General features: G+C 41.3%; 1 protein-coding gene across 4 annotated transcripts in view; it reads left to right on the top strand.

Moving 5' to 3' along the window:
• The first annotated feature begins 7,055 nt into the window (after positions 1-7,055).
• The window catches only part of FBXO25 (F-box protein 25), a 28,278-nt gene continuing 22,151 nt past the window's right edge, over positions 7,056-13,182 (top strand). For all 4 annotated transcript variants that reach the window (XM_070932963.1, XM_070932962.1, XM_070932961.1 and 1 more), the window contains exons 1-2: positions 7,056-7,120; positions 9,347-9,489. In XM_070932963.1, the coding sequence (XP_070789064.1) occupies positions 9,353-9,489 (137 nt within the window). In that variant the 5' untranslated portion in view covers positions 7,056-7,120; positions 9,347-9,352. The remainder of the gene's footprint in view (positions 7,121-9,346; positions 9,490-13,182) is intronic.

Here is a 13,182-nt window from a genome sequence, read left to right as displayed (position 1 = left end):
ACAATAAACTACTCAGAAGTAATTCAATTCATTCTTGGATCTGCCAGAGCTGAAATAGTAGTCCTAACTGTGTGTAATATAATTATTTTTATCCCTTGTTTATAAGCATCTAAGTTTAGCCAATACCATCTCTATCTTACTAAAAACATGTGAGAGCCTCAACTGATCAAAGACATCATGAGGAAGGGCAAGCAGAGGACAACATTTAAAGGCCCAACTGTTGAGCATTACTTTCTTTCCTCTTCAGCTATATTTTATTTACCCATTTTTTACCGTTCTCTTAATGTTGCTTAAAGGGAACTGCATAATTGGGGATGCATGTTTATGTCTATTATTATCAATTGCCCAATTAATGGGAATATTTGAAGAAATCCATATTACTAATGTAATTCTATTTTATTAAAAAACTTGTGTTGGTTTTAATGAGTATGGAATCACCTAATCATTTCAAACACTGAATATTACTTTAGGTAAGTTTTCATCTTGTGTGTGTGTGAGAGAGAGGGGGGGGGGAGAGAGGGAGGAAGAGAAAGAGAGAGAGGCAGAGAGAGAGAGGCAGGGAGAGAGAGAGAGAGAAGGAAAGAACTTCTATTACTGTTCCCCTTAAAATAGCCTTGCCCAAGATTACACAAAACTCTCCCATAAAAATGAGGATAAAATAATATTGGGTTGGTCACTGGGACCAGATGTTTACTCTTCTGAGCTTTCAGACTCGTGCAACATTATCCTGGGACATGTATATTTGCCTTCATAATATAATCAATCTCTAAGTATCACTAAGGATACTTAAGGACAGATGAAATGTGTCGTTCTATCACACTCTGCATCTGATTTGGTTTTACTGAATAGCTAGAATGGAAATGCTGCATATAATAAACAGCATTAACTTATCCTCCTGTTAGAAAAAAAAAATCCCCCTCTGCACCCAGCTGTCTTGGGAAAAAAGTCTCTCTGATTAAATCAACCCCTTGCACATTCAAGGATTCCATGCCAATTTCTATTTATGTATTTATGTTTTTAAAAAGTGATGATGTAATTATACTATAGTTCCAGCTGTTTAGTGCTAAGAAATATCAGCATCCAAAATAACATAAATATATCCAAATAACTCTTAGTTCTGACTTTGGCAACACTCATCATTATGTAAGTTTGCTTCCCAATATTTTTCTTCTCCCCCCCCCTTTTTTTTTTCTTTCTACTTCACTCTCCTGGTGGAATGTATCTAATGTCTCCTAACTGTTGGCCTTATGATCTTCCCTTGTGATTCATTAAAGTAGCACTTCCCTTTGGTGAAACTGGAATGCTTAACTTTATGATTCAACACTAACAGAAAACTCAGGTGGCTGAGAAGTCTTCCTTCCCATTTTATAAATGAGACTTGGCCATCCCTATCTTTGCTTCTGTCGCTGTTGCAAAGCACTTGGGATATTTTTGTAAAGTGACTTCAGCCAAGGAGTAGAAATATAGTGCCAGATTCTCCATTGATGGATATATGAATGACTAAAGATTCCACTTTTGCCTTGCTTTTCATCCATCCTCTCACCTTAGAGATTTATAACCATAAACTGTTGCCACCCAGAGTTCCTATTTCTGCCAAAAGAATTCACTACTGTATCCAAAAGTTAAAAACAATGACTTTCACCTGTCAATTTGGAAAGAGTGCTAGACTAATGATTAAAAATCAGAACTAGCACTTCTTTGAGTATTAATGTTATCCCACACAGAAAAAAAAAATGAAACTGGGAAGAAAAAACTGGGTATTACCAGCTCTCCACATTGGATGCACTACAGATTTTTAACTGCTTCTGCCAGAAAGGATTTCATGTGGCAGCTGTTTTTTGTTAGGTGAAGAGAAATTAATCCTTCCCAGCTTGAATGGCACTAGGTGCTGCTGGCTGCTGTGAGACCAGAACTGGAATCCTTCCTCACTCACTTCTATCATTGACATTTCCTTTCAAACCTTATTCAAGGATACCACTAGCACTTAGACTTATATACCACTTCACAGTGCTTTACAGCCCTCTAAGCGGTTTACAGAGTCAGCATCTTGCCCCCAACAATCTGGGTCCTCATTTTACCCACCTGGGAAGGATGGAAGGCTAAGTCAACCTTGAGCCTGGTGAGATTTGATCTGCCAAACTGCTGGCAGCCAGTGATCAGCAGAAGTAGCCTGCAGTACTATACTCTAACTAATGAGCCAACGTGGCTCTTATAGGATGGAACTCTTTCATTGTTAGCTGCCATTTTACCCTGTTACTTCATTCCTATGGGACTCATCTCTTTCAGAAAATCACTACCATAGACCTAGAAAGAGTAAAACTGACAGGCGAGAGGCACAGAGGAGGGGTTGTCAGAGTAGGAACATAGAAGGTCTTGCCTTCTGCTGGTATTTGGCAAGGCACATCTTTCTGCATTAGCAACCCGTTAGGCAATTTGATATATTGCTAAAACCTGCTCTCCTCAATTGCCTATTCTTGTCCCACTTCATGTTGAGGAGAGTGATTGGTGGTTGCTTTGCCACCAGCAGGGAGGAAAGGAAATGATCTAATTCTGCAATCTTGTGAGTACAGGTCAGTTCTGATCTACTATTCCCAGTTTCCTATTGAGAAAGAAAAAAAAAATAGAGAGCAAGGGCACTTCTCTCTTGCACTCTTCAGGATGGAAGAGGTCCAGCCAAACCCATAGGAATGGAATGAGAATGAGAAAATGATGAGTTCTTTTCGTAACTTGGGTAGTGAGCTGTGAAATGAGAAAATGATTGAAGAGAATAAAGACATATAGAGATGCAATGGGTGAAGGTATTGTCACCCTTTTCCCTGTCCTATCAGTCTCCCAAATTCTACTTTGTCTGTGCACAAAATCAATGCTTGGAAAGACATGTAACTGCTATTATTAAGTCTGGCCTGATCCTTAGCCATCCTGATTCACTGGGGATTTAATGGTAAACATATATACAGGATAAACGATAAAGATGTCCATGCATATTTCATTGTTATATTATAATAGAAACTTTAGGATAGGGAAATAAGCTCTTTTAATTTAAATTATTTCATGAAAGCAACCTTGATTTCTAATTTCAGCTCAAACACAAACTTTCCAGTATACATTTTTTAAAAAGATGTGATGATCCATATATAATTAGAGCACTCTTCCAAAGCTAAAATTGAATTTGGAGGGAGAAACTTAAGGAGTGATAATGAGTACTCATCATCTGTGGAATATACTCCATAAAAAGTGGGAATTTAAATATAAGGCAGAAAGAAAAAAAATAATTTCATCTCAAGTAAAATGTCTTTGAGTCGGCTTCTTTCTTAAAGAAATAGTAGTCAATGAAGCACATATGGCTTTGCAGATGCCTTTACAAGATCAGCCAAAAATATTTTGCTGTTTCCAATGTCATAGAAAAAGGTGCTCTTCTCTTCAAGTCAAGCTATTCTCTAGACCAGGGGTGTCAGATGTGCAGGTGTCACATGCTGGCCATGCCCAGTTTAGCAAAGGGGGGAAAAAATTGTGATATGTCACGTGACACTGCTATGACGCCATGAGTTTGACACTCCTGCTCTAGATTATTAATTTGCTAAAATGATTTTCTTTGGAAATAAAGGTACAATGATAAATCAAAGATCAATTTGCTGCCCTTTTTCAAAGCCCCAAATCATTCAGTTGTCTAATAGCAAGTCAAGCCCTATGCACATCTATCCGAATCTTCTAGGGAAATCGTATGGTTTTAAGTAAACATGTGTACAGTACTGCTTTAATCAACATGGTTGAAGAGAGGGATATTAAGAATGAAAAGAAATTAAAATGGTTTTTCTAAATTTAAAGGTAATGAGGCTTTAAATATTTAACACAATATTTCCAACTTAATCACATCTTTAGTCATTGCAGCTTTAACACAACGCTTGATTCTCAAAGAGCACATCTGGAGAAACCATGTTGGAAGAGCATAAGGGAGAGCATGGCCCAGTGCCCCTTCCCAGAATTCCTCCTGTCAACATCTTTTTCCCTCCTGGTTATTAGCTTGAACATGAAATGATTAAAGTCTCTCTTGAGTGGACCTCAACTTCTGGTGATCCCATAGAAGAGAGTGATCTCTCTCTCTCCCTCCCTCCCTCTCTCCATACACGTGTGTGTATGTGTATTAATATACACATATCTATATATCTTCCTCTATCTCTGATCACCCCACTTAACAATGAGGTGTGATGCTAATTCGCCTCTTCATGGTGCACCCTGGATAGCATGATAGTGTGAACCAAACGTCTAGCAACAATTGGCAGACAGACTACATTGAAGAATTGGCAGTTAACGACAACTGGCACCCAGACATCTTTGTAGAACTCCTGGCTCTCTAAGTACTGTATTTTTTGAAGTATAAGATGTACCGGAGTATAAGACGCACCTTAGTTTTTGGGGAGGAAAATAAGAAAAAAGCTGGTTGGCAGGTGGATCGGATCCTGGAATGCTCCCAATCAGCTGTTCCCAGAGGTGAATTTTAGCAACAGGTTCCTTGGTTATGAGCTCTGTGCCTTGCTTTTTTTTCTGCCACTGAAACTTCTGAATCTCTGTTTCAGAAAAACTTTTTTTCCTGCCTCTGAAACAGCTTCAAAAAAAAAAAAAAAAGCCTCTGAAGCTCTGTTTGGGGGCTTCTTTTCTGAAGCTCTGTTTGGGGGCTTCTTTTCTGAAGCTTCATTTCTGATGTTTTTTTCAGCCTCTGAAACCTCCGTTTGAGAAGCTGGGCGGGGCTACATTTGGAGTATAAGACGCACCCAGATTTTCACCCTCTTTTTGGGGAAAAAAGGTGTGTCTTATACTCTGAAAAATACGGTACATGGCAAGGGATAAACAAAAATGGCCATTCTTTTTTTAAATATATAGATAATATAGATATGGCCATTCTTCAAGAAACACATATAGAGAACCATGATCAGCAATACAGCAGAGGTAAAATCCAAGGATTTGATCTACTGGGGGCCATGTACCACCACAGTTATGGCACAGCTATGTATGTCAGAAGGAATATGCTTTTCTACTGTCAACCTCAACAAACAACAATACACATGAAGTTGTTTCAAAATTACATGATCTCACAATAGTCAACATTTACAAGCCATCTCAGATATCCTGGCCATAGTATGTTTTGGATATCAACCTGCAATTTACGCAGGTGATTTTAACAGCCATCATGTAAACTGGATCTATAGCTCTTCTGATGAAAATGGGGATCAGCTTTATGACTGGGCTGCTGCAAATAAAGTCCACTTGATTTTTGATGCTAAAGACAAGGGTACTTTCCAATCTGCAGCCTGGAAATGTGCAACTAACCGAGATTTGTGTTTTGTCTCAGAAGGCCCAAACATGCAGCCATTCCCAATAACAAGGAGTATTCTGGACAAATTTCCTCATAGTCAACATTGCCCTGTTTTGCTTGAAATCGGAATTCAGATTCCCCTAATTTGCTCCACACCTAGACCCAGATGGAATTTTCATAAAGCCAAATGGCCAGAATTTGCCAAAGCCTTGACGGTATCATACAATGGATCCCACTAACAAGTCAACATTACCATAGATTTGTGAGGGCTGTACTTGCTTCAGGTAAAAGATAGATCACTCGAGGATTCAGAAAAGATTATATTCCAGGATGGAACAAAGAGTCTTGTAGCTTTTTTACAGAGTGGTGACCAAGATTGCCAATGATCTCTTACACAGCCTGGATGCAGTTCGTCGCAAGACATGGGAACAACTCACAACCTCATTAAATTTCAGCAAATCCAGCAGGAAAGCCTGGAGCCTACTAAGGACTTTGCTTGTAATCAAAAGTGATCACATGACATCGGGACATTGCCACTGTCATAAATACATGCCAGTGGCCAAGCATCTGAATTTTCCATCACATGACTATGGAGATGCTGCAATGGTCATAAGTGTGAAAACCATCATCAATCACTTTTTTCAATGCCATTGTAACTTTGAATAGTTACTGAACAAATGGTTATAACTCAAGGACTGCCTCTATCAGGAGGCCAAAACCTCAGGATCAAACTCATAGAAAAATATATTTTCCTCTCTGCAGGCCATGCTAATGGCATACACCGTTTTGGGAATTGCAGTCAACTGCAATATTATTATTTTTTATTTTCCCAAGAAAATTAAGATTCTTCTCTCCAACCAAGCTCATGTCAAGGTCAGCAATAATTTTAACTGTTGTTGTAAGATTTGTTTGCCCTCTTTTCAGCTGCCTCCAAGGGCTGCCTAACAACTGGATATAAATCTTATTTATGTCACAGATTAATATCTGGGAAGGCAGCTTTTCAAAGCACCTTGCCAAGAAAAAGCTGGGATAAATCTATCTGACACTTGCCAGCCTTAACCCTCCAAATACTTTATACCTGCTTTTATACCATCTTAAAAAGTTATTGGAATTCGAAATCTTCTCTCCTTCCCTCCCCCCCCACCCCAATTTGCCAAGCTACATTCAAATGGTTAAAACTCGACACTCGCCTAAAACCTGCCAACAGATCTGTCAAACTCAAACCTACGTGCTGCCAAACTTCTCCAAAGTACAGCAAGATTTCAACCTCGCAGCCCGATCTCTACTTTAAAAGAAAGCCTAGGCGTGCGAAACCGCCTACGGTGTTGACTTTCCGGCAATTACGGTACCGCAAACACAGCTTTGCACCCCACGCAGTTCAATCAATTCAACAGATAAATTTAGTAGATCGATAATCTCGCCCCCCTCCCCCACCCCACGCCACCCACAATTCCAGCACCATAAAATGGAGCCAAGGTCTGAAACCCCGCCCATGGGGAGGTGGGGGGGGGCTGACCCCGCCCCACCCCGCCCTGCCCTCTCCTCTCCTCCTCCCCTCCTTTCGACCAAAACATTGGCACGTGCTCCGTGGCTTCTTCATCACGTGAGGCCGAAACCCTGGGGGGGAAAAAAAGCACTACGGCCCGTTTAGCCAATAGCCGGTCGGGATCCCGGATGGCAACAAGCGCGGCGCCGGCGGACCAATCATCGAAAAGCAAGGGGGCGGGGATATGGAAGTTTCCGTGTCGCCTCCTTCCATAACAATAACATAACCCTGGGAGTCGCTCGGGCTGCGCGCTCTTGGCTGGGGTGAGCATCGCGGGAGGATCTCGCTGCCGTGGGCGAAGCGAAGGGGGAATCGGGGGTAGAGGACGCTTTCGGCGGAGGAAGGGGCTGCCTTGGCAGAAAGAGGCGGTCGGTATGGTGGAGACTCTGCCTCTCGCTTGGGCGGCCAAGGGAGCCTTTTGTGTTCTCCATTGCAACACGTCTGGGAAGTGGGGGAGGAATCCTCAAGCTGGTGGCTGCCTTTCCCATCTCTTTCCCGCTGCCCCGCCATCCGTCCTGCCCCACCTATCCCAGCAAAGAGAAGTTGCACGGTTTTGTTTTGTTTTTTGCAAGGCGAAGGTGGTGGCCAGGCAAATCCAATTCGTAGCACGGCCCTTCCCCCCCCCCCCGAATGAATTGTGTCCTTCGACACGTCGTCCCCGCTATTAGAGTCGAACAAATAAAAGCACGCATTGTGATGGCAAAGTGGCCCTCTTGACACAGCCGGGTCCTGTGATGGCTACTCGGAGGCAGATCAGGAACGTGGTTAGGAACCCAGATTTAACAGATTAACAGAATTGGAAGGGACCTTGGAGGTCGTCTAATCCAATCTCTTGAAAGCTTCCAGTGGTGAAGCTCCCACAACATCTGAAGGGAAGCTGTTCCATTAGTTGATTGTTCTCACTGTCAGAAAAATTGTCCTTATTTCTAGGTTGTTTATTATTATTATTATTATTATTATTATTATTATTATTATTATTATTATTATTATTGGTTCGATTTATATGCTGCCCTTCTCCGGAGACTCAGGGCAGCTTACAGTGCGTTAAGCAATAGCCTTCATACTTTTGTATATACCTGCTTAGTATATAGTATAGTATATTTTGCCACCCCCACAAGTGATGTTCTTTTTTTTTTAATACAAAGTCAGCTTATTGCCCCCACAAACTGGGTCCTCATTTTACCTACCTCAAAAGGATGGAAGGCTGAGTCAACCTTGAGCCTGGTGAGATTTGAACTTGCAGTAATTGCAAGCAGCTGGTGTTACTTAACAGCACTTTTAGTCTGCTGTGCCACCAAGGCTCTTTGAATCTCTCCTTGTTTGGTTGAATCTCTCCTTGTTCAGTTTCCTTTCCATCCATTATTCCTTGTCTGGCCTTCAGGTGCTTTGGAAAATAGCTTGACCCCTTCCTCTCTGTGGCAGCTCCTCAAATATTGGAACACTGCTATCATTTCTCCCCTAGTCCTTCTCTTCATTAAACTAGACATACCCAGTTCCTGCAACCGTTCTTCATATGTTTTAGCCTCCAGTTCCATTATCCTCTTTGTTGCTCTTCTCTGCACTCTTTCTAGAGCCTCAGCATCTTTTATAGTGTGGTGACCAAAACTGGATGCAGTATTCTAGGTGTGGTCTTACTTAAGGCTTTATGGTATTGTATTAGTGAGGTATTAATACCTCACATGATCTTGATTGTATTCTTCTGTTACAATTGCATTATCCTTCTTTTAATGCAATTTAGAATTGCATTGGCTTTTTTGGCTGCCCAAATTCTAGCTACCCAAATGCAACACTGCTGAAATATTCTTATGTCGTTTCTTTTTCTCCCTTCCTTCTCTTTTGCAAGGTGTTTTCTTAAGCCCACTTCCTTGTTGCTGCTCCTCCACGGTCAGTTTTTGGAGAGTTGCCCTTTGCTTTCCAGTTCCTGTAAAATGATCAGTGTCTTGATCTCCTTTATCTTGAAGGTGGCGACTAGGGTTATCTACAACAGGGTGTCAAACTGGCGACGTGTGGGCTGGATGCGTCACACGCAGGCCACACCCACCCCAGCTCCATGAATGGGAAAACCATCACAAAATATCATGTGACAGCAACATTATGTGGCTTGTTTGATACCCATGATCTACAATGAAAGTTTGATTCCATAACAGTATTATTTCCCCATATTTTAAACCACCTGCTCACAATACAGTAATGGTAATTTCCCCCTTAATGCAGCCTCAGTTCATTAATCCTTACCTTGTGTTCACAAGAGCATGTGCTGGAAAATATGATGTATCCCCAGCATTCTGAGGTTGCCACCCCGTTGACTTGCAGTTGAAAGTTCAACAGCACTATAAGCAAAAGGAGATGGGTTCTGTCAAGATCAGCTGATTACTATTAACATTTTCAGCTTCCCTGCCTCTTGTACTAATTTCCTTGCAAGAAGTTCTGAAGCTCACCCATGCCTAAGAGCAAAATGGTTAATTAGCTTGATTGCTTGTTTCCTCAAGGAAACCATGCCTTTTCTGGGCCAGGACTGGCGATCTCCAGGATGGAGATGGATTAAAACAGAAGATGGTTGGAAGCGAAGTGACCCTTGCAGCTCAGAATTTGAGGATGAAGGCAATCCGCTTAATGACATCAACCATGCTATGTAAGTTTTCTGGGAGACATGGTAGACAAATGAAGATGGGGTTTTTCATAAGCTGGATCATAGAATAATTGTATAGTATGACACTGCTGTATATACAGATTTATATATATTAAATGTCATACTGTCCATCTTATTTAGTTTATAGAGGAAGCCACCTTGAGCCAACGGTTCCATCCAGATGTGGATGGTTCCTTATGTCATTCAACATTGCAGCTGCATGCAGGTAGTCCTCAACTTACAACTGTAATAGAGCCCAGCTTTTCTGTTAAGTGAGACATTTGTTAAGTGAATTCTGCCCCATTTTATGACCTTTCTTGCATCAGTTGTTAAGTGAATCACTGCAGTTGATGAATTAGTAACCTGGTTAAGTGAATCTTGCTTCCCCATTGACTTTGTCAGAAGGTTGCAAAAGGTGATCACATGATCTTGAGAGACAGCAACAGTCATAAATATGAATAAGTTGACAAACATGCAAATTTTGATTACATGAACATGGGGATGCTGGAAAGGTGGTAACTGTGATAAGTCACTTTTTTCAGTGCTGTTGTAACTGGTCACTAAATGAATTGTTGTAAGTTGAGGACTACCTGTAATGTTGCTCTTCTGGAATTTAATTTGTGTGTATGTGCATGTAATGAAGCCCACATCTAATGTGAGAATAAATGCCATTTTGTTGGAGGAAAGGACTTTGCTTTTTTTCACATGACATCCAGGCCTGAGTATAATTGCAAGCAAGCAATTATGTGGGGGGTGCTTCAGTCCTGGAACCATACTGCACTGCACTGCATCTCTGTAAAAAGGTTTAGAAAAATGGACCACTTTGAACCTGCCTGGAGTCTTTATTGAGGCAATCTGATTGCCAATAATGCAGAGACAGCACAGTTGCTGAGCAGAAACAGCGTTTTGCTGAGTAGGATTTGGGTGTTCCTTGTTGAGGGCACATTGAAGCTCTTTGCTCAGATACCTGACACAGTGATTTTCTCCTTGGATATAGTACCTGAATTAACCCACCAAACACTGCTACTGCTGCTGCGTTACCTTCACCTTCCACTCTTGGGTTACTACAGCCTGCCTAAATGACAGGCCTGTGTGTGTAGTGTATTTTTTTATGTAATGTCATGATCCTCTACTAAGATACCCAGGAAATAGGCTTTATAGACTTTTCTCAAGGCCAGGTGGGAGGAAGAGAGGACTGCTAGGACAAACGATATTTGTTAAGCCCAGAAAGATGGATGCAAATAAAGGAGATGATGAGTTTTGAATGATGTTGGTAAAGCCAGGCTGACACTTAAGAAAAATCCACCCTTCTTGGGATAAAACGGGGGTGTCAAACACATGGCGTCACATGATGTATCGGGACTTTTCCCCCTTCAGGGGTGGCCAGCATGTGATGCATCTGGCCCACAGGCCACAAGTTTGACAGCCCTGGGATAAAACATTTGCAGGTTTCAGTAGAATGTTTTACAGCCAACAACAATTAATTGCAAAAGATCTTATCGCTGCTTTGAAACACACAGCTTAAAATCTTACATAATTGGGGTGTAAACCAACTGTGATCATGTAAATGTTAAAAACTATTATCTTCCTGCTGTTTTTAAACATTTAAATCAATTATGAGAGTAATTGCACAAGCCGTGTACCCTTCATGGTGAGATACCCATTTTGGGTAAGATAAGGCGAGCTGAAATCTGCTTGTATTTGTTTAAAATATCATGGTGTTCATCTGTAAAATAACAACCTAATTATCTGATGCAGTGTTGCCATGGGGACTTCAGTACTTAAAATACAAGGTGGGCTGTTGGACCCATGTTGCTAAAACTAGGTTTAAGCTAAAAAAAGGGGGAAATTGCAGACTTGGGGAGGAATGGTATTTTCACCACAAAGATATTCAAGAAATAGCAGCTTGAAGACACAAGCTCTAATTTTCCAATACAAATTGCAAAAAAGCAACTAGAGTACTTTTTTAAGAAAGAAGAGTCTGTGATTTTATATATTTCTTCATACAAGGGCAGAAGTCATTGGATGTAGTCATCAACCTTTTCTAATGGAACAAGAAGATATTTTTTTACATGGGACTGTTTTTCCGCCTTGTTTAATTGTGCCAGCTTTTCCCAATGAGCATTCTCTGTGTTGGAGGATGCTGGCCTTCCCAGAATTGTTACTGGTTAGAGTTGCAGTCTATCAGAAGGATTCTGGTTGGGGAAGGCTGAATTGTAACATATGTCCAAATTGGCTATAATTGATTGAAAAATCACTGATAGTAACAGGAAGGCAATGGTGAACTTTTCTTTTAGATGAAAGATAAAATTAAAAATCAGAGACCTACAATGCAAAAATACAAGCGACTCAAATGATCTCAAAGCAATATTAGGGAAAACTTCTTTTGCTGCCATCTAGCAATCATCTAGATATTTGTAACCCTATCAAAGAATCTGGAGATCAGTGTAGTACAAGGGTGTCAAACTGGATTTCTTCGAGGGCTGGATCAGCATTGTAGTTCTCCGCAGGCTGGTGGGTGGGTGGGTGGGGGGCAAGGAGCGGGAGAGAGATGGGACGGATGCCTACATGGGCTGCACCTCATTTTCATCCTCCATGGCCTCCGTGCGGCCCGTTTTTGGCCTCCCTGGCCTCCAGCAGCACTTTGCCGACCAATAATGGACCACATGGCCCGTTTTTGGCCTCCCCGGCCTCCAACAGCACTCTGCCAGCCAAAAATGGATTGCATGGAGGCCTTGGGAGGCCTCCACATGGTCCGTTTTTGGCCGGCATAGGCACCACAGGCAGCATGTTCTAGGCCGCCTCCGCGGGCCGGGTTTAAGCACCCCTGGTATAGTATGAAAGTCTCAAAGTTTATAATTCAACTTACTATTTTACCAGCATGTGCATTCAGTTCATTTGTTTACTTGAACAAATTAAGAAATCTTGGTTCCTTGGATAAGTAATTCATGATTTAATATCTGGCTTGTTTTAAAACACAAGTTCAAACAATATAGTGTTACAGTGTTCCTGCTTGGATTGCTTAACAGTGAGCTTTTACGTATAGGCAAAATAATGTTAATTTCTCAACATATTACGCTAAAAATGCTGCTTCAAATATGACCTGAAGCAGATTTAAAGCATTTTGTTTAGCCTGATAGGCTCCAGATTTGTACAAGGTAGGGCACCTCTTAACTTTCCAAATCCTGTATTTTGGGATAAACTCCATGCCTATTATATCAAAAATTTGTCTTTGTTCTTCACAGCTGGATCACATAGTTTGCCTATGAGTAATAGTCACAACACTAGTCATTTGCAGCTGATGAATTCCAGCTAATTGCAGCAAATGTTTTGAGTCTTCCTAAACTATTTATTCTGGGCGGCACTGGGTATTTCATTTCATGAGTTCACCAACCACTTTCCACATAGTTTGCTTGTGTATTAACTTTGTTCCTACTGCAGCATGTCTGTAAATTTGCTTTCACCTGGGAACAAACATAACAAGGCTATACTTTTAATAGCTGTGTTTTAAACAAAACTGCTCAGATATATAAGAATATGATTGTACACCTGCTTCCTTTAAGTCACAGGTGTCAAACTCGCGATGTCACGTTGCCGTCACGTGATATTTTGTGATGTTTTTCCCATTCGTGGAGCTGGGGTGGGAGTGGCCAGCGCATGATGCATCCAGCCCATGTTTAACACCCCTGCTTTAAG

The sequence above is a fragment of the Pituophis catenifer genome, unplaced genomic scaffold (assembly GCF_029215685.1).
Source record: "Pituophis catenifer annectens isolate HBS135680 unplaced genomic scaffold, rPitCat1.0.hap2 SCAF_1, whole genome shotgun sequence".
Taxonomy (NCBI): domain Eukaryota; kingdom Metazoa; phylum Chordata; class Lepidosauria; order Squamata; family Colubridae; genus Pituophis; species Pituophis catenifer.
Note: the sequence above shows the minus strand (reverse complement) of the source record. Positions and strands in the feature narration are given on the sequence as shown.